This window comes from Periplaneta americana, chromosome 6, assembly GCF_040183065.1.
Source record: "Periplaneta americana isolate PAMFEO1 chromosome 6, P.americana_PAMFEO1_priV1, whole genome shotgun sequence".
Classification (NCBI taxonomy): domain Eukaryota; kingdom Metazoa; phylum Arthropoda; class Insecta; order Blattodea; family Blattidae; genus Periplaneta; species Periplaneta americana.
In genome coordinates, this window is record NC_091122.1 from 169999565 (window position 1) to 170025109 (window position 25545).

Consider the following 25545-nt stretch of genomic DNA (forward strand, 5'->3'; position numbering starts at 1 on the left):
AAAATTTAACACAAGAAAGTTCTTATCATACATATTCCGAAATAAATAATAAAAAATAATAATAAATCCTGATTTGGAATGAACATACCTGTACATTTTTCACTATTTGCCAGAAGTTTAAAACTGTTTAGAGATACAATATTTATTATAAAGTCCAGCTTTAACCAAATCTATCACATTTATGTCCAGTATTTATTTCTTATAAATAACCTAATCAGAACAAATGAAAACAGAACCAATATCATTACGTTTTAAATGATTTATTCAGTATTATCTAGTCAATCACATCCGAAAATATGTTGCAGAGGTTGTAGAACATTAGGCTTAAAAAAGAAATTCATTTCTGACAATGAATTTCTTATATCAAACAGGGGAAAAATAATTCTGAACTATGGGCATGTATTATCTGTGCAAAATACAATAAATGTGTTAAAAATTCTATATTCGTTTTTCAAAAAATATACAAAATGCACGACGTGTATCTGGCAACTGACTACATTAAAATATTTACATGTTATATGTGAAAGATTAATTTAAGACTTAACATTTTCAAAATATTTTAAATACGTGCAGTAATCATACTGTTATAAGACCTGAAGTTTACTTTCGTGTAAAACTTGTACAATACTGACAACGATAATTTCTTTATTATTATGAAAATCTCATCATGCAAGAGTTTCATATTTTTGCTCTTGTAGATTGTAAACATTAAACGATGATAACATTAAATCAATTTAAAAATGAACATTACATTCATTAAATTTAAAAATGGCAGATTCTGTTAAATCTGTACATGAAAACGTAAAAATTTCACATTTACAGAAAGCAACATTTAAAAATTATGATTCTTTGTCAATACGTTTTTATAAAATCTTAAAAATGTATAATATAAACTGACATAAAATAAATACATTTAATTTTTATTGAAGTTCGAAGAATAGAGTTTTAATTAAAAAAGCAAAGAAGTCTATAATTAAGGGAGGAGAAAGCTTTAACGCAATATCTCGCAAATACTTGTGACAGAATTATGCAAATTTAGCATTACTTAAAAAGAAAAAAAAAAAAAAACATACCATAGTTAATTTCAGTTTTTGGAAAGAAAATCTAGATACAGGTGGTAGTATTTAAAAAAAAGTGCAAGTCGCAAAAAGCACTACTAGCAAACGTGAATACTGATAGTACAATGATATCAAGTTTTTATTATAATCGTGTCATTAAGATAGGCCTAGTTATAAACATTAGTCTGTTAACGTTTAATACATTTAAAAGTATAGACCTACAGTGAAACTTTCTTTGGGGGAGGGCAGAATGGTTAGGTAATGGTATAGGCCAGTAGCGAGAATTAATCAACAAAGATCAATCCATACAATGAGGATATTGCGCTTAAATTCAGATAAAATGAAAATTTGGTTTAAAATAGGAGAAATGCTGGAAAGCCGGAGGTAAGTTTGAAAATGGCGCATTCGTTCTAAGTGAGAATATTTATTAATTTTATAAAAATAAATATTTATTAGGATCGAGAACATTTATTTGTCGATAAGAATAAGGACGGGATGGTCTCAACTTTGGAGAGAAGTTTCTTTGATGCACCTGTTTTAAAAGGATCATTATTTATGTGTCTTGTGATTTTATGGCCGTTCTCTTATTTTGAACTGTCCTAGGTATTCCTTTTAAAATTAAATTACATTAATTTCTTAATTGTTTTACTTGAGGTTTAATTGGGTTTAATCTGAAACTAGTAGCATGGCATGGAAAATACAGTCACATTTATTATAATGTATCAAGTAAAAGAAGAAATTAATTTATTATGCTTGACAGTGAAAATTCAATTATTATAGAACACCTACAACAGTTTGAGACGTGAAAAAAATGAGCATATTCAAACAGCCATTAATTTTATTTGATTACTGTTGTTTTAAGAGGTATGAAACGAATAAAAAACGTACGGTATGGTATAAATTTAATGCATAAACATTTTAATTATTTTATTTTATACTTGAAAGCTAAAGAAAATAATTCACTTACTCCCTTTTTCAATCACATTTATAATCTCTTTCACACACACACGCGCATGCACGCACACGCACACACATATAGACACAGTCCTCTCACACAAACATCCAATTACTCCAGTGTTCTCTTCCCCATCTGGAGGGGAAGGATAGATGGACACAAGAGCTAATGTGAACAGAGTGAGTCAAACCTAAGTTACCGACATTCTTACTAAGATATGTAGTTACCACCAATGAAGATAGCCAATTATTCACCACTAATTTCAGGTTCTCTTCGTAAGTTCATTAACACTGCGAACTAGTAGAAACTGTTTAAGGTGCAGAAAATAGTGCTAATTGCTGGTACCAGATCAGGGCTGTATGATGGAAGATCAAACACGTCCAACTTGAAATAGATCAAGAGTGCATTATACATGGTAAGAGCGCCGTTTATCATGTAAACAGTGCAGGAGGAGAGCATCAAAGTTAACATATTGTTTCTTTTTCTTTTTGCTTGTTTTTACACATCACAGCACATATTTCATAACTGGTGGAAGTAGCTTATATTAACTGAGTTTTTTTTTCCCTCCTCCGGAGGAGGGTCTATAGGCAAGCGCTACAGCTTTAGGCTTATTGTGCAACCTCCTTATATTGGAATGATTTTGAAATCCTTTGGACTGCTCATCAAGCACGTGATTCACTGTCTGGTGCCATCTTATTGATTCAGCCACAGCATCCAGGTTTGACAGAGTCCACGTGAACAGAAACGCCCCTCCACCTCTCTGTGATGTTCCTCTGCAGCCTCTTCAGATCGAAGGCATCTGTTCGGAATTCACGTGCATGAATCTGTTGCATCCTTAACCAGAGGGTCGATTCCACGACTCACCAAGGCGCCATCTATCTGAGGGAGCTACACTCCTCCTGTTTGTTGCAATCCGCTAATTAAAACCCTGCAGCTTCTCTGGGATATGTGCAGATGCCATATGTAGGTGGATCTTAGAACCACAACGCCATGTCCTCCTGGTGAAGCTGTAACTATTGAAGATGATTAATGGAATGATGCTAATGAAGACGAAATGAGGTCCAACGCCGAATATTATCCAGCAATTCTGCTTCAAATAGTTGAGGAAAACCTCGGAAAAAACCCCAACCAGGTAACTTGCCCCTATCAGATTTGAACCCAGGCCCACTTGTTTCATGGTCAAAGGCTAACCGTTACCCCACAGAAGTGGACTAATTGAGAGTTTAAAACATCACTGTCCATGATTGAAGAAGCCAATAGCAATAAGTGATTCTAACAGTGGGCTCTCTAGAACTTAAACTTTGCACTTCATCATTTTGTATGGTCTAAATTTTAGGTTTCTGTTGCTCTCTAAGCAGAAGAATAAGAAACGTCAGGTTGCTGTGCAAGTTTCCTTAAGAAATTTCTAGGAGATTGTTCAAGACGTTTGTTAATACTCTGAAGCTTTTCACACTTTAACACTGTACGATTTTTTCGACCTTCCTTTTCAGCACTGAACCTGTCGTTTTGTATTTATGCACTAGTTTATAACAAGTTGGAACTTGCACTTCGGGAAATTGTTGCAACTCTTCCTGCAGATTCATACTTAATGAACTTTCAATACATGAAAATACACTGTTCAATAGTTAGGTGGAGAGCCATTAAATCACAACAAGAATATATGTATGCGTTACGAAAAACAAACATGGACTAATGAAAGCCAAGGATTGCTTTGTTGGCGAAGACATATCCCGCTAAGATATCAAAACAATAAATATTCACTCACAATAGAGCATAAATCGTCTGCTTTTATCGCATGATTCATGGATAGGAAAGTTGGACTCGACCAGAAACCAGCATGCAGGAACTACATAGACAAACATTAAGAATTACTCTATATTTTCATATAAGAAGGCTCGGTAAATCTCAAAGCATTTCATTCACAGTAGGTTGGTGGTCGGCATTGGTGGTCGGCATTTTATACCTTCAGCCATTCTACAGTGATTGCAGCAAACCTAAGTAGCTCATTCATCTCGTGTGCTAGATGTCAACCAACCCTGCCCATACAGATGAACTAGAGCACGAATGTCAAAATGCCTGCACTGTGTGCTCTCAAGAACCCGCACAGCAATGCTATGATTGTACTTTAACTTGCTGACAAGTGAACCTTGTTCGACTTGTATTGCTTGTAGTGTTAGTGTATTGTCCAAAGACAGGTCTGAGTAATGCCAACAAGGCACCACTTATGAGGCAACTAAGCCAGAGGATAATGGGTTAGGATGGCCAGTTCCTTTCCCTCTACATTGCATACATCGTCGACTAGCTACATATTACACTAATCAAATCAGACTTCAGATGCATACAATTGTTCTTCCTCTGACACATATCATCAAGTGAGATATACTGCCTGGTAGTAGATGTACATATCAGCCAGAACCTCAATCAGAGGCATTGCTTGTAGTATGAACACGTAATTCAGGCGTTTTGACATCCCTGGACTAGAGGGTTGGGGTTGTGAGGTTGTGTAGTAGAAGTACTAAATGCACTAAATTTGCTGACTGCTGCAGTAGGTCATCATTAGCATTACTATTATCGTTTACATTATCATCATCGTCGTCGTCGTCGAGATCATCATCATCATCATCATCATCACTGTCGTCATCATCATGATCATCATCACTGTCATCATCATGATGATGATCATCCTTGTCATCATTACCATCACTATCACCACAGCCACCACCACAATCATCATCATCAGCATCATCATCATCATCATCATCATCACTATCATGTTTGAGATTTCCAGATTTGTTTTGGCAGAACAGAAAATATTCTAGAGTTTATTCACATATAAGCTTAAGTTCGCCACACTATTTTGAAAACGAAGTTAATGATATAATTTAAGTAGCACTGGTGCCTATTGTATTTATTAGATAGATTATGAAATCGATTATTAACAGATGCAAAATTACTACTTCTTTAAATGCATAAAATGTGTTCAAAATGATTCAAAGCTGTGATTTACCTATACTGCATTATTTTTATAATTTTAAGAAAATGTTTTTTTATGAAAATCTTCATAATGTTTATTATTAAATTTATTAAATTGGATCAATGACATATTCTGTCTTTTATTTTAAAATCTGAAAGTTTAAAGGTAAATTATATTAGGGTTTTGTAATGTACACACCTTAAGTTAATATGTTACAATTAAAAACAAAACAGTTCTGAAATAATACATGTATGAAATTACAAGTTCCAAAAACATGTTATCCAAACAAGAAATAGTGTTATAGCAAAAAAACTGTGCCACACACACATATATACTAACATGCGTCAAACTATGCTAATTTTTACAACACACATTATACAATGCAACAACATACCGAGACGTGTAGTGCCAATAGGTAACAGACGTTCTACAGATGGTGTGGCCAACGGGGGGGTGAGTAATTGATGATGCAGGACTTTAGAATGCAGATCAAGTTGCCATGGCAGGTGCTGTGCAGGAGCATGGTGTGAAGGATGAAAACTGGTTGCAGTAGATGTTGGGATAGGAGATGGTTCTAACACACGCTTCTGTCTTCCCAGTGGCCGTGGCACAGGAGATCCGTGTTGAGGATTTTCAGGCCACATCTCTGATGAAGATGGTCTGTGACATAAGCGAAGAAATTAAAATGTAATGAATTAAATAGGGAAACTGATTGAAACAATAATTATTTACGATATTGTAAAATGGGGTGAATAGGATCAGTGGGGGGAATAGGATCAAAACTTCATTCCTGGTTATAAAGTTTTGTTATAAAATGCAATTGAGTGGCAAGACAGTCATTGCTTACTTGAACAAGTAACCAATGACTATCTTCCCGCTCAATTGCAGTTTATAACAAAACTTTATAATCAAGAATGAAGTTTTGATTTTATTCCCCCCACTGATCCTATTCACCCCATTTTACGGTATGAGTATCATATTACAATATGAGATTGGAAAGTTGTCAAACGAGGCCACACACCAAGTTCAACAATCAGTCGAGTATTGTAATATGAAGTTACGATAATATATCGTGTAACGTTTTTTTTAACATGTCTTTTGTGAAGAGGCGATTATATTATTATTAATTTCTTCCTGTGAGAGGCGATTCGTTTATGTTTGTTTTATTAGTTTTGAAAATGATAGGTTTTTGTTTATTCTACTAGAAGGGAAAATTTCCTCTCAGATGTAAATTATTAATACAAAATCAAGGAAGTGAACAAGTTCCTTTAAATTTTTGGGGTGCGATCTATCATTTATGGGAGAGATAGATGCAGAAAAGAAGATGAAAAATTTAACCGAATTTGTGGAACTATTAGGAGAACTCTAAAAGACAAAGTTAGAAAGGAAACATACATGAAATTCTATAAAACAATGGCAGTGAAACTTGGACCCTTGATACAAAAACACGTAGTGAAATACAAGCAGCAGAAATGAAATTCCTGAGAGGATGCCTAGGAGTCACAAAAAGAGATAGACTACGTAATGAGGACATCCGAAATCTTCTAGAAATATACGAATTGAATAATAAAGTAGATGATTATAGACAAACATGGAAAGATCACGTAAATAGAACGAACAAGGAAAGACTACCTAAGAATATTCTAAATTATAAACCGAAAGGTAAAAGGGACATTGGAAGACCCAAAGAGACGCAACAGATCGAGAGGTCTAGTGCTTGAAGTAGAAGAAGAATAAGAATAAGAATAAGAATAAGAAGAAGAAGAAGAAGAAGAAGAAGAAGAAGAAGAAACAGTTCAAACGAGGATTCAGATATTGAAAATGTTGCAAATTCTGCAATTGAATATTTAGTACCAACAAAATCCCGCGTAAGATATGAAGTGAAATATAAAAAATTTGAAGATTGGTTAACTGATTGATTGATTGATTGATTGATTGATAAAAAAAAGAAGAAAGAGGAAAAAGAGAAGAAGAAGAGGACTAAGTAGAATACAAAAGATGGTAATTATATATTTTCTTTTAAACACCAGGAATGATCATTCATCAAATGGATGATATAAATTGAATCAGTTACTTAATGCTGGAAAATTAAATTCGACAGGAAGCCAAAAGGAAGATATGATACAATATAAAGCAATAACGAACACCACGGACATTATGACAAAAAGTCAAGCGCTATGGCAAAAAAGCACTTCCGTTTTCACTACAGTCAAATATCAGTATCTCGATATTGTATTGTATAATAGGAATAAGTAAATTTTCATTGATACCGGTACATAAAATACTGGTTAAGATTCTGAATCCTGCAATCTGAAAAATTCTCTCTCCTTTTTCCCCTCTCACGCTCTTCCTCCACCTTGCTGTTTCTTTGTGGGATTATCTCTCAAATACATACACCCACACACCAGCGAATAGGGATTATAAAGAATGGACACTGAGCGAATTTTCCTGTGTTTTGTTTCTCTGTGCGCCAGCGTTTAGTTCCACTTTCAAGCGCTAGAGGTTAGTGTAATCGAGCATACGCTAAGATAATAATGGAGTATAGAGTTGAGACACAGGATCCAAACATCGCCTACCTTATTGCATAATCCAGTAATGCTTTGCTTCAAATAAATTCAAGTTAACAGCTTTTCCTTATTTCTCAATGACAAACTAGTTGTAATAATAATATTTTATGCTCGATCATGCCGAAATTATACATCTGGTAGCAGTCCTTTAATGCATGTCATTAAAGTACACCTACTCATTAAAGTACAGGTTTTCAGCCAATGATAACTCAGCTTACATGTGTTCAGCCAATGACAAGTCAGCTTTGTACCATTATAAAACCGCAAGTATCGATTATTCTCGGATATGCGATCGAAAGAGAATTAGCGAAAAGTCACGGAGGCTGGAAATCCAATACTGTCGCAGAAGGTTATGTTCTGTTACTATAATAATTAGCGTTAATTGTAAATAATATTCAAATAAATTCAATTTGTCATTTCGTTTTTCAATGTCGAATTCAATAATCATGGTTATAATATTATAATATTATCAAGTTTAACGGGACTACGTCAAGGTCAATGACATTATTGTTCCTCGGAAAAAAATCAATATTTTCGCGTCTGCGCACATCTCACAATTCACGACCTAGAACAAGGTCACTTCCGATCTTGTCAGTTACAAATAAAATGTATACATCTGAATACCGGTAATTTCAAGTTAGAAATATGGTCGAGCATAAGTCGTATGAAACTCGCCTATAATGGTAATTAAGAAGCTCGATTCTTAATTACTATCATTATAGGCTCGTTGCATAATGTACTATTACATTTCAGATATAATAAGTTATATTATAAAATAATATAATACATTATAAAATTAAGTATCGAATTCGTTTAATATTTGTATATAATATAATATAGGTATATGGTTTTACTTCTCGTAGGAGTTTTGTTTTTCCATTTTCAGCACTATCAAATCATTACATATTTTAATTGTTGTTGGGGTCAACGTCTCAACTCTCATTATAAAAGAACTCTAGAGTCTAGACATTACAGTTAATGACGGATTTATTATTTTATGGATCCAATTTATTTTGAGTACATAATGTACCTAGATGTATTAATTATATGTGTTATATTTCCGCTGTGTCGACTGCTAGCTGGTGTGATGTCAGCGCCAACTCTAGGGAGAAAGCAGAATCTGACGCTTTAGCTGGCTTGAAGGTCATTGAAATCAGTCCGGCTACATCAAAGGTACCGACGCGAAGTGTCCATTCTTTATAATCCCTATTCGCTGCACACACATTCAGTGCTTATATTGTGATACTAACGCCTGAGTGTCCTTCCCCAGAGATCTTGTTGCAGGAGCCCCTGGAGCAGTACCGGAAATTGCACCTCCACTTATCCTGGAAGTGGAGCTACTACTGCTACTAGGACTTCCTGTGTCTGTGCTGTTCTGTGTCACAGTCAGCGCTCTCTGTGTGTGAGGCTGACTCACAGACAGTAGGGATGAGGTCACCATCATTTTCACACCTTCTTTAACTCCCCACTTCTCGCCTGTACTTTCTGACGTCTGAAATACAAGCAATATTATATATTATGTTAATTGGAAGAAATTAAAAATCTACTTCTGATATTGGTACTATAAATTGTTTATTAAAGCCACTCTTATTTTAGCTTGTACAATGCTTTTATGCAACTCCTTTAGTAGGCCTATACCATGTCCGTTATTATGATTATCACAGATCATATTATAACCATCACATAATGACTAATTGTGAACAGAGATATGTCGAGATTTTTGGGCAAAGCAGCATCTTGAGTTTGTTGAAAACTTTCAAGAATATAACTTTCGCTTCCAATTTCCTTTTATGTAATAGAAAATAAGACAGTAAGGAATGGAAAGTTTTAATTAGAAATAACTGGAAATAACAATCACTACGTTTGCATGGAGTATTCAAATCGATTTGAATACGTTTATCGTGATTATTATTCCGAGATACTTAACTTAAGATTCATAGCTATTAGGAGTCTAGAGCACTAGCATCACTAAAGAAGGGCTGGTGGAAAGTTTTCACAGTTGATAGAATGTTTGAAATATAGTAATGATTTTTAGTGGAATGTTGGTTACTTCTTAACATTTTAAATGTCAGTAGGTCAACAACAGCGCAGAGTGCTAGCAATTTTTTTAACAGTATCGAATTTTATTTTTGTATCACATCCTACAACAGAATAAAAAAGTGCTTTGAAGCTGTTTTTTTTTAAAGATTGACAATTTGAAATTTTCAATACATATTTGAATACGGAAGCTGAAGTTTCGAAAGTAGTTGTTGGTTAACATTGTGTTTTTTTAACGAGGTGCATGGAAACTTATATATTATATTTTTTTAATTTATTATTTTACGACGCTTTATCAACAGCTATGGTTATCTAGCGTCTGAATGAGATGAAGGTGATAATGCCAGCGAAATGAGTCCAGGGTCCAGTGCCGAAAGTTACCCAGCATTTGTCCGTAATGAGTTGAGGGAAAACCCCGGAAGAAACCTCAATCAGGTAACTTGTCCCAACCAGGATTTGAACCCAGCCTATTCATTTCATGGTGAGGTATGCTGTTACTCCACAAAACTTAATATTCTGGCTGTTTATGAAGAATGGTAGTAATGACTTTCAAGAAAATACAAAATATTATGTGTTACAACACGCCTTTTCAATATTTGTGGGGTTGCAGTTGATCATACAGAGAGAGGCAGTGAAAAGTTACCGCACTATGCAGGAGACGTCGGGAAACAGATTGCCTGCAACCCATTACTTGACTCACCGGCAAGCTGTAGCAGCGCAGGTGAGCATTCTGTTTCATTACGGTAGGCCTAAAATTCCCGAGTGGTGGAAATGGAGTGTGTGGACAGCGGGAAGCGTATGGAGTGTTTCATTTCCCCGATTTAAGTGCCTTTGAATTTTATTTACGGATAACTTTAAAACAGAAAGTGTACAAGAACAATCCACATATTCTTGAAGCCCTGGAGAATGAACCCAGATGAATGATAACTGAAATTTCAGAGGTGGAGGTAAAACGAATGTTTCGGAATTTTTAACACGATGCAACATATCTATCGAGAATGCTGGACATCATTTTCAACAGCTGCTTTAATGAAAGGTAAGATATACATCAGATTTCAACTTCATTCATTCATTAGGTAACTCTTAACTAATAATTTAGACTTACCATAATGAAACTGAATGCCTTTCCACGCTGCTACAGCTTACCGATGAGTCGAGCAATGGATTTCGGACAATCTGTTCCCCAACGCCCCCTGCACAGTGTGGTAACTTTTCACTGCCTCTGTCTGTATATGCGAGCTGAATAAGTGAAGTACGAAGAGGCTATTCCATATGAAATCGATCAGTAAAAAACCTCGCATTTTTTAATACTGTACTCTAATTTTTTCTCTATTTATACAAGGTGCTGAGGACTGCATTTTCAAAAATATACTATCGAAAGTCAAACGGTTTTCGTACTATTGAGCGACAAATTTAGCGTATTTTATAAAAACAAGCCTCTTTCAGCGCTCAGCCTCTGGAACCATTTACTGCAGAACATTGAACAGGAGCTTATTTTGAAGCTGACATTTGGTAGGTTATGTTAAGAAGTAATCCTTTTTTTTTTTTTTTGTACACAGAGAGACAGATAATCTGATTTTACTTACTTTTAGGCTTTTTGCCAATTTGTAAAAATGTAAAAAATATTGAGAAAAAACCTTGCATTATTAAGATGGACTTCGGCATTGTTTGCTTAGTGGCTCCACAATAAGTTTCGATGGTATTAAATAAATTATTTTCACATGCCTAGACTTGAACGGCGCAGTACCGCACGCACTGGCCGAGAGCTGAAGATAAGAGATAGTTGGGCGTCATTTTACTCCTGTGTTTATGAAAACTTGTGATAAAGCTAGCCCAGCTATGCGCTACTAAATGAAACATCACGTGTTTGTCTCCTGCCCTTGCTTGTCTCGGCTAGCTCCCGTCTCATAGTCAGCTGGTTACTTCAAGCATGTACTATTTATTTTCTTTATTTGATATTTTCAATACTTTCTTATCAACGTACCACCAGTAAAAAATATGTGTTTATTTATACTTTCAATGTGGAATCTAACCATATATTTTTAAAATATTTTTTCGTGGTCAAAGGCGTCTTAATGAAGAAAAATCTAAATTTCTCCATTTCCATAAAAAGTAAGAAAAACTGTTTACATGTCAATATAAACTTTAATTTCTCAGCATCAAAATAAACCACGAGTTTGATCATTGGGTGAAAGGGTTTCGGAGCCACAACAGTTTGCTGAGTTTATGAAAATACGATAAATTTAAATATTTTTAATTTAAACACTATGAAGTTCTGATGCCTCAAACTTTGCACAAAGCATTGTATCACAGTTCTCTACGTACAAAAAAAAGGTTCATTGTATTTAAAAATTGCAAGGTCAATTTTCTCTATATTTCGGTCGATTTGAGATGGAATAGCCCGAAGGGAACTACCTCAGTGTTAGTTTAGCTCATAATTGCGCTCACTGCCGATAAAACAACTGACACATCAAACAAATGATGATCGTTAATGCGCTTAGCGTATTGAGGTCGTTTTGAATACAATATGCGTTTTCATGCATACTGAATACAATCCAATGTCACTTTTTAGGAGTTTCGACCTTGAGACTCAGATCGTTTCGAATTCCCGTTTTCATTAAAGTTTCAATATGAGAAACGTATTCAAATCGATTTGAATACTCCATAAAAACGTAGTAAATGACAGGACACATAGAATGTTCTTAGAATGCATTTCAATATGTTATTACCAATGCTTTTTTAAAATTATATTTACGATTTAAAAAGTGCAGTCCATTTAATTTTATGACATGCAAGATAAATGGGAGATTAAGACAATCATACAAGCGAGTTATTAGTTTTTACCTGCAGAGTTTCTTCCTCACTTCCCAAAAACCATATCGGTCGACGCTGTGGAGCCACTGGTTCAGGCCCTCCTCCCGTCTTCACCTGTACTGCCTGAGCCTCAATAACTTGTGGGCGATTTTCCACTACCGCCATTTTTGGTGGTTCATGTGTTGCTACATTTGCAGTTTCAAAATTCACGGTCACTTGACGAGTTCGAACACCTAAATGCTCGTCTCTTGTCAAAGGACTGCATGGTTCGTTAATGCTCACCAATTCCTCAAATGATTCCTAACACAATCAACATAAACTACTAAACTTGGAACTACAATTAGTACAGCGCATTTGTAATGGCATGATGCTTCGAAGTTTGGAAAACCATTGCACAATTGTCTGAGAAGATGGAGGGAGAGATTAAGAATTTATATCTTACATCAGTTAAGGTGCATCTACATGGTTCAACTTTTCTTTCAATTTTAAGCATTTGAATACCATGGCATGATTGTGACTATAATAGTATTTAAATTCATTAATATGTCACATCAACGGACGAATATACGTCACCAAACATCGTAAGATGAAGATTACATTTGTAAAGTTTCTTTCAACCCATAAGCAGTGCTGACTAGATCAGACGCTATGGACAGTACTCTATAACAGAGTCGCCAGTATGAAAGGATAATTCCGAGCCTTTGGCGTGAGACGAACCCGATAGCTCAGTGGTAGAGCGCCTGACCGGAGAACAGGAAGACGCAGGTTCGATTCCCGCTCGAGGTTGTGTAATTTTTCTTTCATACCATGGCATGATTGTGACTATAATAGTATTTAAATTCATTCAAGTAATGCATTCAGAATATGTATGATAAGAACTTTCTTGTGTTAAATATTATTAACGTACCTTGTTAACATGTTTCGACCTATTTTCGGTCATCTTCGGAATTGGTCGTTGTTGGTCTTGGCGCCTCTTGTTTCCTGTGTGGGTGCGTTCGTAGTGTAGAGTCAAAGAGTGTGTGTGTTTGAAGTTGAGTTGTGTGTTGAGAATTCCGTTGGGGTGTGTTTTCGTGTGTCTGTATATTTCATATTGTTCTAATGTGTTGAGTGTCTGGCTTTTTGGTTGGATGTGCAGTATTTCCATGTCTGTGTTGATGTCTCTGTAGATGTGGTTGGCATTTGTGATGTGTTCTGCATATGTGGAGGTGTTTTATAATTTTGTTATGGCTGTGATGTGTTCTTTGTAACATGTTTGAAATGATCTGCCTGTCTGTCCTATGTAGAAGTTGTTGCAGGTGTTACATTTGAGTTTGTATACGCCTGTGTTGTTATATTTGTTTGTTTGTGCTGTTTGTGTGTTGATATGTTTTTGTAGAGTGTTGTTTGTTCTATATGCGATGTTGTAGTTTAATTTCTTGAATGAGGTTGCAATTTTATGTGTGTTTTTGTTTTCGTATGTTAGTGTGATGTATTTTTTGTGTTCTTGTGTTTGTGTTGTATTCTTCTGTTTTTTGTGGTTTTGTTTTGTCTTACGTATTATGTTGTCTATTATGTTGGGGTTGTATCTGTTTTCTTGTGCTATGTATTTGATTGTGTTTAATTCTTCGTTGTAATCCTGTTGGTTCATTGATATGTTGAGTAGTACACTCTTTGACTCTACACTTCGAACACACCCACACAGGAAAATAGAGGCGCCAAGACCAACAACGACCAGTTCCGAAGATGACCGAAAATAGGTCGAAACATGTTAACAAGGTACGTTAATAATATATTTAACACAAGAAAGTTCTTATCATACATATTCTGAAGTGATACAGTGTTAAAAGTTGTGTAATCAAGATGTATAATGCATTCAATTGTGCATGCCTTTTTTCACTAATTGAGACAAATGAAAGCTACCCATCACTGATCTTGTGCATTTTTTATTCAACAGTAGCATATAGCGAGGAACTAATTGTTTTAGGTGGCCGTGAATAAACTGAAAAATAGCTTTATTGAAGATTATCGCAAATACAAGTGCGTATGGAGTGCTCAACTACAATTTTGAGAATCAAGTAGATCTAAATATTGGTTTGATATTTAATATTTATTAATTGATATATTATGTAGCTAATTGGCGATGTATGCAATGGAGGAGGAAAGGAACTGGTCATCCTACCCCATTATCTCTTGGTCTAGTTGCTTCATAAGTGGTGCTATGTTGGTTTCACTTGTGAAGTTCAGACCTGTCCTCAAACAGTTGACTATGAGCGTATTCCGAATCTCACCGGTGAGCAATCCGATGGCATCACGGTGTTCCGAATTCCACCGATGACGTCATTGATGCTCCACCGGTGTCGCACCGGTTCCATCAACTTGCAGAGGTGGTGGCAGTCTCCATCAGCCGCCATCAGTGAATCTGATTGATTCTTGTATAGGGCGGGAATTAGCAGACAAATGACATCGTGCACTGTTGTGTCATGGCGGTGTGTTCTGCTTTAGTTCTGCTGCATTGTTTGTAATGAGCATAACGTAAAAACAATATGTTAATGGCTTATGAGCGAACATTTCAACGGACCAGTTATTACTACCGATTCAAGAAATAAGTTGTTCATGATCTCTTTTCTTTGAACGAGATGGCAGTACGAAAATTTCGCAAAATTTTGCTAGCGTAGCACAGATAACCACTTACACGGTCGCCATGACAGCATCGATTCTTCCAGCAGTTTTGTTCCTTATTTTCATTGCAACGTGACGTCATTGATCCCACCGGACCGGTGAGATTCGGAATACGCTGTAAACAACAACAATTAACATCTAAAGATGACGTTCAACATGGCTCACCATGTAGACACGAAATGTGCATGGATCTTAATTGAACATGTGTTTTCAACTTGATTCTTTCAATACTCTTCCCAGATTGTATGCGTACATGTATGGAAAATTGAACCGTAAAGGTGCACCTTTACTTCATTGGATGGATATCGAAAAGTGAGAGTAATTTTGTGCAAATAAAATGTCTAAGAAGAGCAGTAAGAAGAAGCTTAGAGGAAGGAAAGCGATTCACAGTCAAGATAGGTTGATTGTTAAAGAAATACACCCGCTATCAGTAAGCAAGTCTTTGGGCCTCTCATCCATAAAAATATGAAGAGAGTAAAGGATTGTACAATTCCAATACCTTTAAACGAAACACAAGAAATAGTTTCAGCCCATCTACTTGAAGGGTGAGATCTTTGTAAATATACAAGGACTGTGGTCCTTCAAACAGTTTGGAGATTGCGTATAGGTATAACTGTCACAACATAAAAATATGGTTCCTACATTAAAACAGTTATACTTTTTGCTACATCACTCTCCTATATTGGACAGCAAGAAAATTAATGGCTTTATTGTCAAGAATTCAGTATTGGTTAACAACAACAAACCCTGTTCGCATAGGAAGTCAAAGATTAACGGGAAAAACTGGAAAGTATACGTTCAAGGACTTAGAAAACAAGTTTGGCACGATGGTCAGTGTACGTTGCGTCATTTATGTCCGACTAATTTTACTGTTTTGGTTTCCACAAAGTAGTGGCCTAGTCTGGCCAATCTTAGCTTTGTGGTTAACTCCCTCTCTCGTGCAGGTCAAGCATCATGTCATTGAGAATGAGCAGTACAGTAGTGAAGTATCTTAACATCTCACTGATTATATTAATATTGTTTACTTACAAATTAAGATGTTAAAGATGTATTTAAAATATCACTAAAGAATGCAAGTACGTGCCTAGAATGAAACTACTAAACATCATAAATAAAAATGAAAAATTGATAACAGAGAGATAGATTAAGTACAAAAAGCTATGTACAAATTCTTTATAGATTTATATTACATTAATGTCTTATAATCAGTCTTATTATATGGCTGTGAGACATGGAAAACAAGTAAAATTATACAAAATAAACTGCAAACATTTGCTAATAGATGTTTACGAAGAATTAAAAAAATTAGATGGCCAGATATAATCACAAACTCAGAACTATGGAAGATAACAAATCAGAAAGAAATCAAAATAGAAATCAAAAGACGAAAGTGGAATTGGATAGGGCACACAATCAGGAAAGAAGATGGAGCAGTAGAAAGAATGGCTTTGGATTGGAACCCCCAGGGTAGTAGAACAAGAGGAAGGCCAAAAAATACATGAAAGAGAACAGTTTTGGAGGAAATTGCTAGGGAGGGGAAAACATGGAGCGAAGTGAAGAAGTTTACTAGAAACAGGGTCCGATGGAGGCACTTTGTGAATGCCCTATGCTCCTCATGAGGAGATACAGCAGTTTGATTGACTGAATGTCTTATAAGATAAAAAGCACGTCATATTCTTTATCCACTTTATTAGAATACAATACCACATTCTTGCATTGACTTAAGAATAATTTTGTTTATCTTCAATTAGACTGGGTTTCTCATGCCTAACAACAGATTTATTGCTACCGGTACAGAAAGTATCAAATAAATTTACTGTTCATCAATTTACTTAACACAACCTGAGGATGGTCTGTAGTTGAATTTAATGTAATTCTTTGACAAAAAGAAGTTAAATCATTTCACTTTTAATTTTTTTCGAAAATTCTTGAACTATTTTGACATAAAAACAAATTCTACATGATTTTACTGTAAAAGGTGCATACACGAAGTTAAGTTTTATTAACATTCCTCAACTAAATTGTACAGAGTTACATGATAAACGTGCCTTAATAATTGATCGCTACAGAACACTTTATTTTCTTTATAATAATTTTAACCATTGCGCATGTTCTACACTCTTAGACTGAATTAAAATATATGACAGATTTTAAAACAATGAACACTTTCCTTTTGAAATTTTTCTAAGATGAAATGCCAATTTTAGAAAAATATGTGTATGAAAATAAACTAACTTAATTCTTTTTAATTTCATTGGAGAGAAAAGAAATAAGTAAATGGAAAGCTATTTTCTAATTGCATATGAGTGCATATCAATGACGTAGATGCTCCTTCTCATGAAAACATTTGAATCCTATTTATTTTGATGGGAGTTTAATATCCTTATTTTGTAAGATATGTAATTTTTTAATTCATAATAATTATACAGCGGTTTAGTTGTAAAATAAAAACAACTGCTACTTTTGTAAGACTACAAAATTCTCCAAAAGGGCTCATGAAGGTGAGGTTTTGTTGCCAATTTTTCCTTTATGGGAATTCAGATCTCCTGCCGACTGCCTACCAGAGTTCAACCAGGATTTGAATTACAGCAGTAAATCATACTGATGCAGTGGAGATTCATTTTAATGAATAAATGTTACGTCTGCATCATGTTTTGCTGAAAAGCACCCCTAGTTGGAGTTCAATTTCTTTTATTTCATTTTTTGTAGCAGATATTGCTATAGGGTTAATAGACGATAAAAGAGGAAGCAGATAATTTTTCGAAATTCATAGTCCATTATAATGACTACCAAGTTTCTAGAGTTCTCTGTTGGATTTTAGAGCCCGTGACATAAACAGCGAGGCAAGTGAAAATATTTTTCTTACAGATAATTGTATTAAACTCTAGCTTAAATCATTTAAAATTAATCCTGAATGTAGAAATATTTTCTACCTTAAAGAACTCAGTTAAGATGTGTGCAGTGACATTTTAATCATGGTGAAAGCTTCTAGTACGCCCTCAACAAATTTTACATAGTGAGTACCAGTGGCTGCTGGCCCAAATAAAGCATTGGTTATTTATAACTACGACGTTGTCCAGCATTGGTGAAATTGGTGACAGCGATATGAGCCCGAGGGTTCGCCATGAGATTACCTAATATTCGTCTTATAGTTGGGGAAAACCTAGGAAAAAAAATAAACCAACCAGGCAATTAGTCAAACAGGATTCGAACTCTTGCACGAGTATAGCCTCAGATCATGATTTGCACTCACTACCTTGAGTCCCCAGATGTGTGACAGTTTTTTTACTGTTATTTAACGATGTTGTATCAACTACTAGATTATTTAGTGTCGATGAGATTGGTGATAGTGATATGATATTCAATGAGATGAGGCGAGGATTCGCCATAGATTACCTGATATCCACTGTAACAGAGTTACAGCAACAAATTTTGGTATTTATTGAACCGTATTTTATGTAAGGTAACACAAAAAGTTGAAGGAATCTTATTATCAATCATTTTCATTCTTTTTACAAATCATCTTTTTTAGCTGTACTTTTAAGTAACGTTTATGAAGTTGATGGGATAGCATCATGCAACAAGAATAAAAATGTTATTGAAAAAAGTTGCAGTAACTGTTTTATACTTCCTGCTACTGAGTTTATACATACATGAGGACTTCCGTGCAGTGTACTATCCGACTTTGGGCTCTCTGGAATTGCTGCAAGCTCTGATTCAGTTTCATCAGCTTCTATGGAATAACTGAAATGAAAAAACAAACTAATAAAAAATGGCGACTAAACCAGTAACAGAGAAAATAACGCATTAAAATACTAGTAAAAAATTAACGAATATAAATGACACTCGGGAGGAAATTAAATGCAGAATAAATATGGGAAATGCCTGTTATTATTCGGCTGAGAGGAATTTGTCTTCTAGTCTGCTATCAAAAAAGCTGAAAGTCAGAATTTATGAAACAATTATATTACCGGTTGTTCTGTATGGTTGTGAAACCTGAACTCTCACTTTGAGAGAGGAACAGAGTTTAAGGGTGTTTGAGAATAAGGTGCTTAAGAAAATATTTGGGGCTAAGAGGGATGAAGTTACAGGAGAATGGACAAAATTACACAATGCAGAACTGCACGCCTTGTATTCTTCATCTGACATAATCAGGAACATTAAATCCAGAATGTTTAAGATGGACAGGGCATGTAGCACGTATTGGCGAATCCAGAAATGCATTAGAGTGTTACTTGGGAGGCCGGAGGGAAAAAGACCTTTGGGGATGCCGAGACATAGATGGGAAGATAATATTAAAATGGATTTGAGGGAGGTAGGATATGATTGTAGAGACTGGATTAATCTTGCTCAGGACAGGAACTGATGGCAGGCTTATGTGAGGGCTTATCTTCGGTTCCTTAAAAGCCATGAGTAAGTAAGTAAGTGTTTTAGTATTTATTAGCAGCAAGTGGCTAAATTTAGATTCAATATCTGCTATAATAAGTGAATAGAGTGCATCTAATCACAGGCATGTAGTGACTTCATAAAAAAATTATGTTTAAATTCAAAAATTATTTTAAGGGGAAAGATTTATTCTAGAGTAAGCATTATTTTTTATTTTAAAGCTTGATGTGTATACACACATCACTAAAAAACTGAAAGAGCTTTGATAAATAGTACTATAATTATGACTACATCTAAATACTTAGACTTTAACAAACAAAATTTGATAACACAATCTCAAGAGAAAAAATGGAACTCTCTGCATCATAATCCACAGTTAATTCCCGATTTACCACGCAAATCGTCTGTAGCTGCATTTAGATTGGCAACAGGCCATGACTGTTTGGCCAGATACCTACATAGAATTGGAATATGTTGTTGTTGTTTTCTAATGCCAGGCGTTTGACAATAAAGTCATTTGACCTCTTGCACTCCAATATTTTTCAAAGATATTATTATGACCAGCCATTGAAGCACGGGTTTTGAGGTGTTCCGAATCCATTTCTTGGTTTGAGTTGCACAATGGGCAGTTAGGGGACTGATATATTCCAATTCTATGCAGGTGTTTGGCCAAACAATCATGGCCTGTTGCCAATCTAAATGCAGTTACAGACGATTTTCGTGGTAAATCGGGAATTAACTGTGGATTTTGATGCAGAGAGTTCCATTTTTTCCCTTGGGATTGTGTTATCAAATTTTGTTTGTTGAAGTCTAAGTATGTAGATTTAATGAATCTTTTCACAGAGTAATACGTAGATTTAGTAACAGGTCTGTAAGTAGCAGTGCTGCCCTTCTTTGCTAAAGCATCCGCATTCTCGTTTCCCAGGATTCCACAATGGGATGGTATCCATTGGAATACAATTCTTTTATTGAGTGATATTAATTGAGAGAGCATTTTAGTTATTTCTGCTGTTTGAGATGAAGGTGTGTGTTTAGAGACTATTGATAGAAGAGAATTGGAATATATCAGTCCCCTAACTGCCCAAAGTGCAACTCAAACCAAGAAATGGATTCGGAACACCTCAAAATCTGTGCTTCAGTGGCTAGCCATGACAATATCTTTGAAAAATATTGGAGTGCAAGAGGTCAAATGACTTTATTAGAAAACAACAACAACATATTTATGACTACTTGAAGATATGCTATTTTTAACATTATTTTGCTATGTGATAAGTAGAAACTTCCCTTAAGAAAACTGATAAATGTTAATGTTTAACAAATAAATAAAAAGGTTAAAATAACATAAATTATGCGATGGAAAGATTCACTTTAAAATTTTGATTCGAGTTAGTAACTTCTTTGCTGGAATGGAACCCAAACATGCTGATAATACCATATAAGGACGTTTTCTTTTAAACTTGGTATTATAAAACAATAAGGAAAGATACCTTGACTCTGGCAATTTGCGGTCTAGATGTGGCTTCGACTTGGTTTCAGGCGGGGGTGCTTCCTCCCAATGGGTCTCCATTCCACCGCCTGCAGATGACTTCTGGTGATACATGGCTTGCATCTTGCCCGCCTTTGTGCTGACTGATACATGAGAACTTCCGTCGCCAGTGTACAAAGGTGATAAAGGTGGCGTCTCAAATTTTTCAGATGTTCCAATTCCTCCAACACTGTGTTCTGCATCTCCACCCAAAGATGGCTGACTTACGTCTATAGGAGAAACATTTTTGTTTGCAATCACATGAAAATACAAAGTGAACTTTCAAGAAATGTCTCGACACTTAGTAATCTATACTAATAATAAATCTGTAGCCAAAATTTTTCTGGTAATTTTCGATTTTCCAAAAATAATTGGTGTTAACATGTATAATTAACCACCCTGAAACCGAAAATCGCTTTTTTGACATTTTTGTTTGTATGTATGTCTGTCTGGATGTTTGTTACCTTTTCACGCGATAATGGCTGAACCGATTTATATGAAAATTGGAATATAAATTAAGTTCGTTGTAACTTAGATTTTAGGCTATATGGCATTTAAAATACTTTATTTAAAAGGGGGGTTATAAGGGGGCCTGAATTAAATAAATCGAAATATCTCCCTTATTATTAATTTTCATGAAAAGTGTTACATAACAAAAGTTTCTTTAAAAATGATATCCTATAAGTTTTATTCTATACATAATTTTGATAGGACTGATATTTAATGAGATAAATGAGTTTTAAAATTACAATTACAACGCCATCTAAGGTGCTGTATCGAAATAAAAACAAATGACTTCGTCTATAAGGGGCCTTGGACAACAACAATCGAAAGCTATTAAACATAGCCTATAGAGAATGTTTCTGTGTTTGTATGAAGTAATATCGGAAGCTAATTATTTGTTTAATTATTATTTCACCATTGGAAAGTGTAGTTTCTCTAGATGGACATAATTCTATAATGTTATTACAGTAACTTCTAAGTGAAATTTAAGGATATACAAGACTTTTAAAATAACAATACAATACATTTTCACCGCTGCCTCAGATTGTAGTGTTGTTGTTCCTGCAGTAATTCCCATGTGCAAAATATAACATTTTTGAGCAGGAAGAAAAAACACATTTATTCATTCCATGGCAATGGTACATAGGAGTTCGTGAATTCTTACATTTTCGAAAGAAAGAAATATAATTATATATCACTGTTTATGCTGTATCACTATTTAAGTTATTTGAAGGGTTCAAAACCATGGTGGGCCAAGCGCCATTTACTGCAGACGTAGAAAACAAGGGTTAAAATTAAGTTATTACCATAATTCAATGGAAACATATAGCAAGTAATATAAAGTATACACATTAAAACTAAATGATATGTCAATCGTCATTAAACTATGGTTACATGTAATAACAAATAAGAAACATGTTAAAGGAACTGTCATTGCACCAAATGAGTGTCTCTGGACCAAAATGATCGCATTGTAATTCTTTAAATACAATTTAAATTAAGTAACATATTAAAAACGATTTATCCTTCTATCAAAAACGAATGTTCCCTGGATCAAACGTCCTATTTTAATTATGTAATTACTTTATATTTATTCCTAATAGGTGCAGCGGAGCGCACGGGTATGGCTAGTAATAAATAATAAAAAACAAAATAAAAAAAATTAATGAAATAATAAAAATTAATACATTTTTTAAATTTCCAAAAGTACAATAAAATAATAATAATAATAATAATAATAATAATTTATTTTATTTTTATTTATTTTACTAATATTTATTGTGCTGTACAACAGCCTGAGGACAATAACAGTTCAGCACAAGATAAAAGTTTGCACAAAATTTACAGTGAACAAGGAATTATGTTAATTTAGAAATCTTCTCACTATTCGTGAGCTGCCACAAGGGACAAAGAGTACTTAACCATATAAATGTTTACAAGTTCAGTGAACCATTAATTTTGTTTTGACAGTGAAACTCCTACAAGTACACAGCTGCAAATACATTTTATGATTGGTGGAAATATACCTAGTTTTAGAGAGGCAAGTGTTACAAAAAAGTAAAGAATGCTAATGAACTTGGTTTCATTTCGAATATAGGTGATGCTTCAGGAGAGCAATTGATCCTTTCAATGTAGCTAAAGTTACAATATTGTTTAAGAAAGAGTCGCAGGATATATCACCTTTGAGGATTTTACAAAAGAACAGATAATCTAGCTCATGGCGTCTAGCATTTAGGTTTTGACAATTAAAATAATAATAATAATAATAATAATAATAATAATAATAATAATAATAATAATAATAATAATAATAATAATACAATCGTTTAAAAATATATAAAACATACCTCGGGAGCGTGTTGGTATGAATAGATGACTGCAAAATACATGATACTGACTTTAAAATACATAACTAAGAATACAATGAGAATAATAGTGATGATACAATGATAATTGAGTGTAATGCCTAAAAGAATACATAAATGAAAAATCAATGCCAAGAGCAAACTAAGTCTATACATTGAAGGGATCGAATTCGCAGCCATGCATGTTGGCATTTTTAATGCATCTGGAGACTGGTGAAAGAAATTTCGAATTTTTTAATATCGAAAAGATTGTGGACTCTGATATCTTTTGTTGGAATACGTAAGGTAATATTGTTTAAGAAAGAGTCGCAGGATATATCACCTTTGAGGATTTTACAAAAGAACAGATAATCTAGCTTATGGCATCTAGCATTTAGGTTTAATTATTATTTATTTATTTAATTATTATTTATTTATGCTGATAGAGATAAGGCCATCAGGCTTTCTCTTCCCCTCTACCAAAGGATTACAACTACAATATTAAGAATATAATTACAAATATAATTACAATTAATATTAAATTTATAAATACAATAAAAATCAAAGTACTAAAAGGTTAACTGATTAATAATAGCTAGATAATTTATTGTAAAAGTTAAGAAGCGAGAAAAATTTTTTTTTATTAATTAAGTAAAAAGTAAACCTACTCTACGCAGTAAGAAAATGCTTAATAAGTTTGCTTTTGAACGCTACTAAATTCCGACAGTCTCTGATATCACTGGGTAGGGTATTCCACAAGCGCGAGAGCAAGATTGTGTATGATGATGAATACGATGATGTCTTCTGTGTTGGTATGGCTAGTATGCGGCTATTTTGCGTGCGTGTGAAGAGATTATGATATGATGACAGGTAACTGAAACAGAAGGCAAGGTAGGTAGGTGTAGAGGTGTGAAGGATTTGGAAAAGGAGAACAAGAGAATGAAAATTTCTATGTTCGTTAAGTCATAGCCAGTTTAGAGTTTGGAAGGATGGGGTAATGTGGTCAGCGCGGCGGATATCGCAGACGAAGAGAACACAAGAATTATGAACACGTTGTAATCTTTGCGACTGGTTGACGTTGAGGTCAGTCAGTAGAAAATCACAATAATCGAAGTGGGGCATTACTAGTGTTTCCACTAGTATTTTCTTGAGTGATAGCGGGAGGAATTTTCGAATGCTGTTTAAGGAATGTAGTATGGAAAGCACTTTTTTGGTAATATGGGTTTTGACAATCGTTTAAAAATATATAAAACATACCTCGGGAGCGTGTTGGTGGCGCACCCATGACCAAAGTGGCAGGAATTCGACGGCACTGATGATATTGTGCATCCAGGGTATTGAGAACAATCTTTACCAAGGACTGCATCTGCGATGAATGAGGCTGCTGACTGTATTGATACTGCAATTTAAGAATTTTATTTAAATGTATTAATTTATATAAATATATATACTGTGAAACCATAAAGTGGTGCACCATGATTGAGCGTGGCATTTGTTGCCATGTGTGGTTGTAGTGGCAGTGATACAACCATACATATACAGTTTTCTTAATAGTTTATGGAATAAAGGCTATTAAAATTTACTTTTTTAATAATTTCTTAAAGGACTTTAATAAATCGCACATGAACACATGGCATTTTTGGGAATATGGCTCTGTATACCTGTGACATGGCATTTTTTTGGCAGTGGAATATCAAAGAAATAATCACACTGTATTTATGTCATTAAAATATATTAAAAATAACCCCAAACTAAATTCAGCATGTTTTGCTGTTAGATCTATGCAAAAGATAGCAAATATCAATACCTTAAAAACAATATACTTTGCATACTTTCACTCGGTAATGAGTTTTGGAATAATATTCTGGGGAAATTCCACAGATAGTAACAATATATTCCTATTACAAAAAAGAGTAATTAGAATAATAGTAGGTGCCAAATCTAAGGAAACTTGTAGGACTATTTTAAAAAAACTACAATTAATGCCCATGACTTGTCAGTATATCTTTTCATTAATAATCTTCCTCTTATATAATCGTGAAAACTTTGTAACTAATTCAACAGTTCATAATATAAATACACGTAAAAAAAATGACTTTCATACTCCATCGGCAAGGCTATTGTGCTATCAAAAAGGAGTGCGTTATATGGCAGTAAAAATTTTTAATAGCCTCCCTATCAATATAAAAAATGAAACTCAAAACATAAGATTATTTAGAGCCA

General features: G+C 34.4%; 1 protein-coding gene across 10 annotated transcripts in view; it reads right to left on the bottom strand.

Moving 5' to 3' along the window:
• unc79 (UNC-79 domain-containing protein) overlaps positions 1–25545 on the bottom strand; it is a 216646-nt gene that overhangs the window by 35453 nt on the left and 155648 nt on the right. For all 10 annotated transcript variants that reach the window (XM_069829515.1, XM_069829517.1, XM_069829521.1 and 7 more), the window contains 6 exons: positions 24580–24721; positions 20937–21204; positions 18717–18807; positions 12436–12705; positions 8805–9046; positions 5382–5647 (listed from right to left, as the gene is read on the bottom strand). In XM_069829515.1, coding sequence (XP_069685616.1) covers positions 5382–5647; positions 8805–9046; positions 12436–12705; positions 18717–18807; positions 20937–21204; positions 24580–24721 — 1279 coding nt within the window. The remainder of the gene's footprint in view (positions 1–5381; positions 5648–8804; positions 9047–12435; positions 12706–18716; positions 18808–20936; positions 21205–24579; positions 24722–25545) is intronic.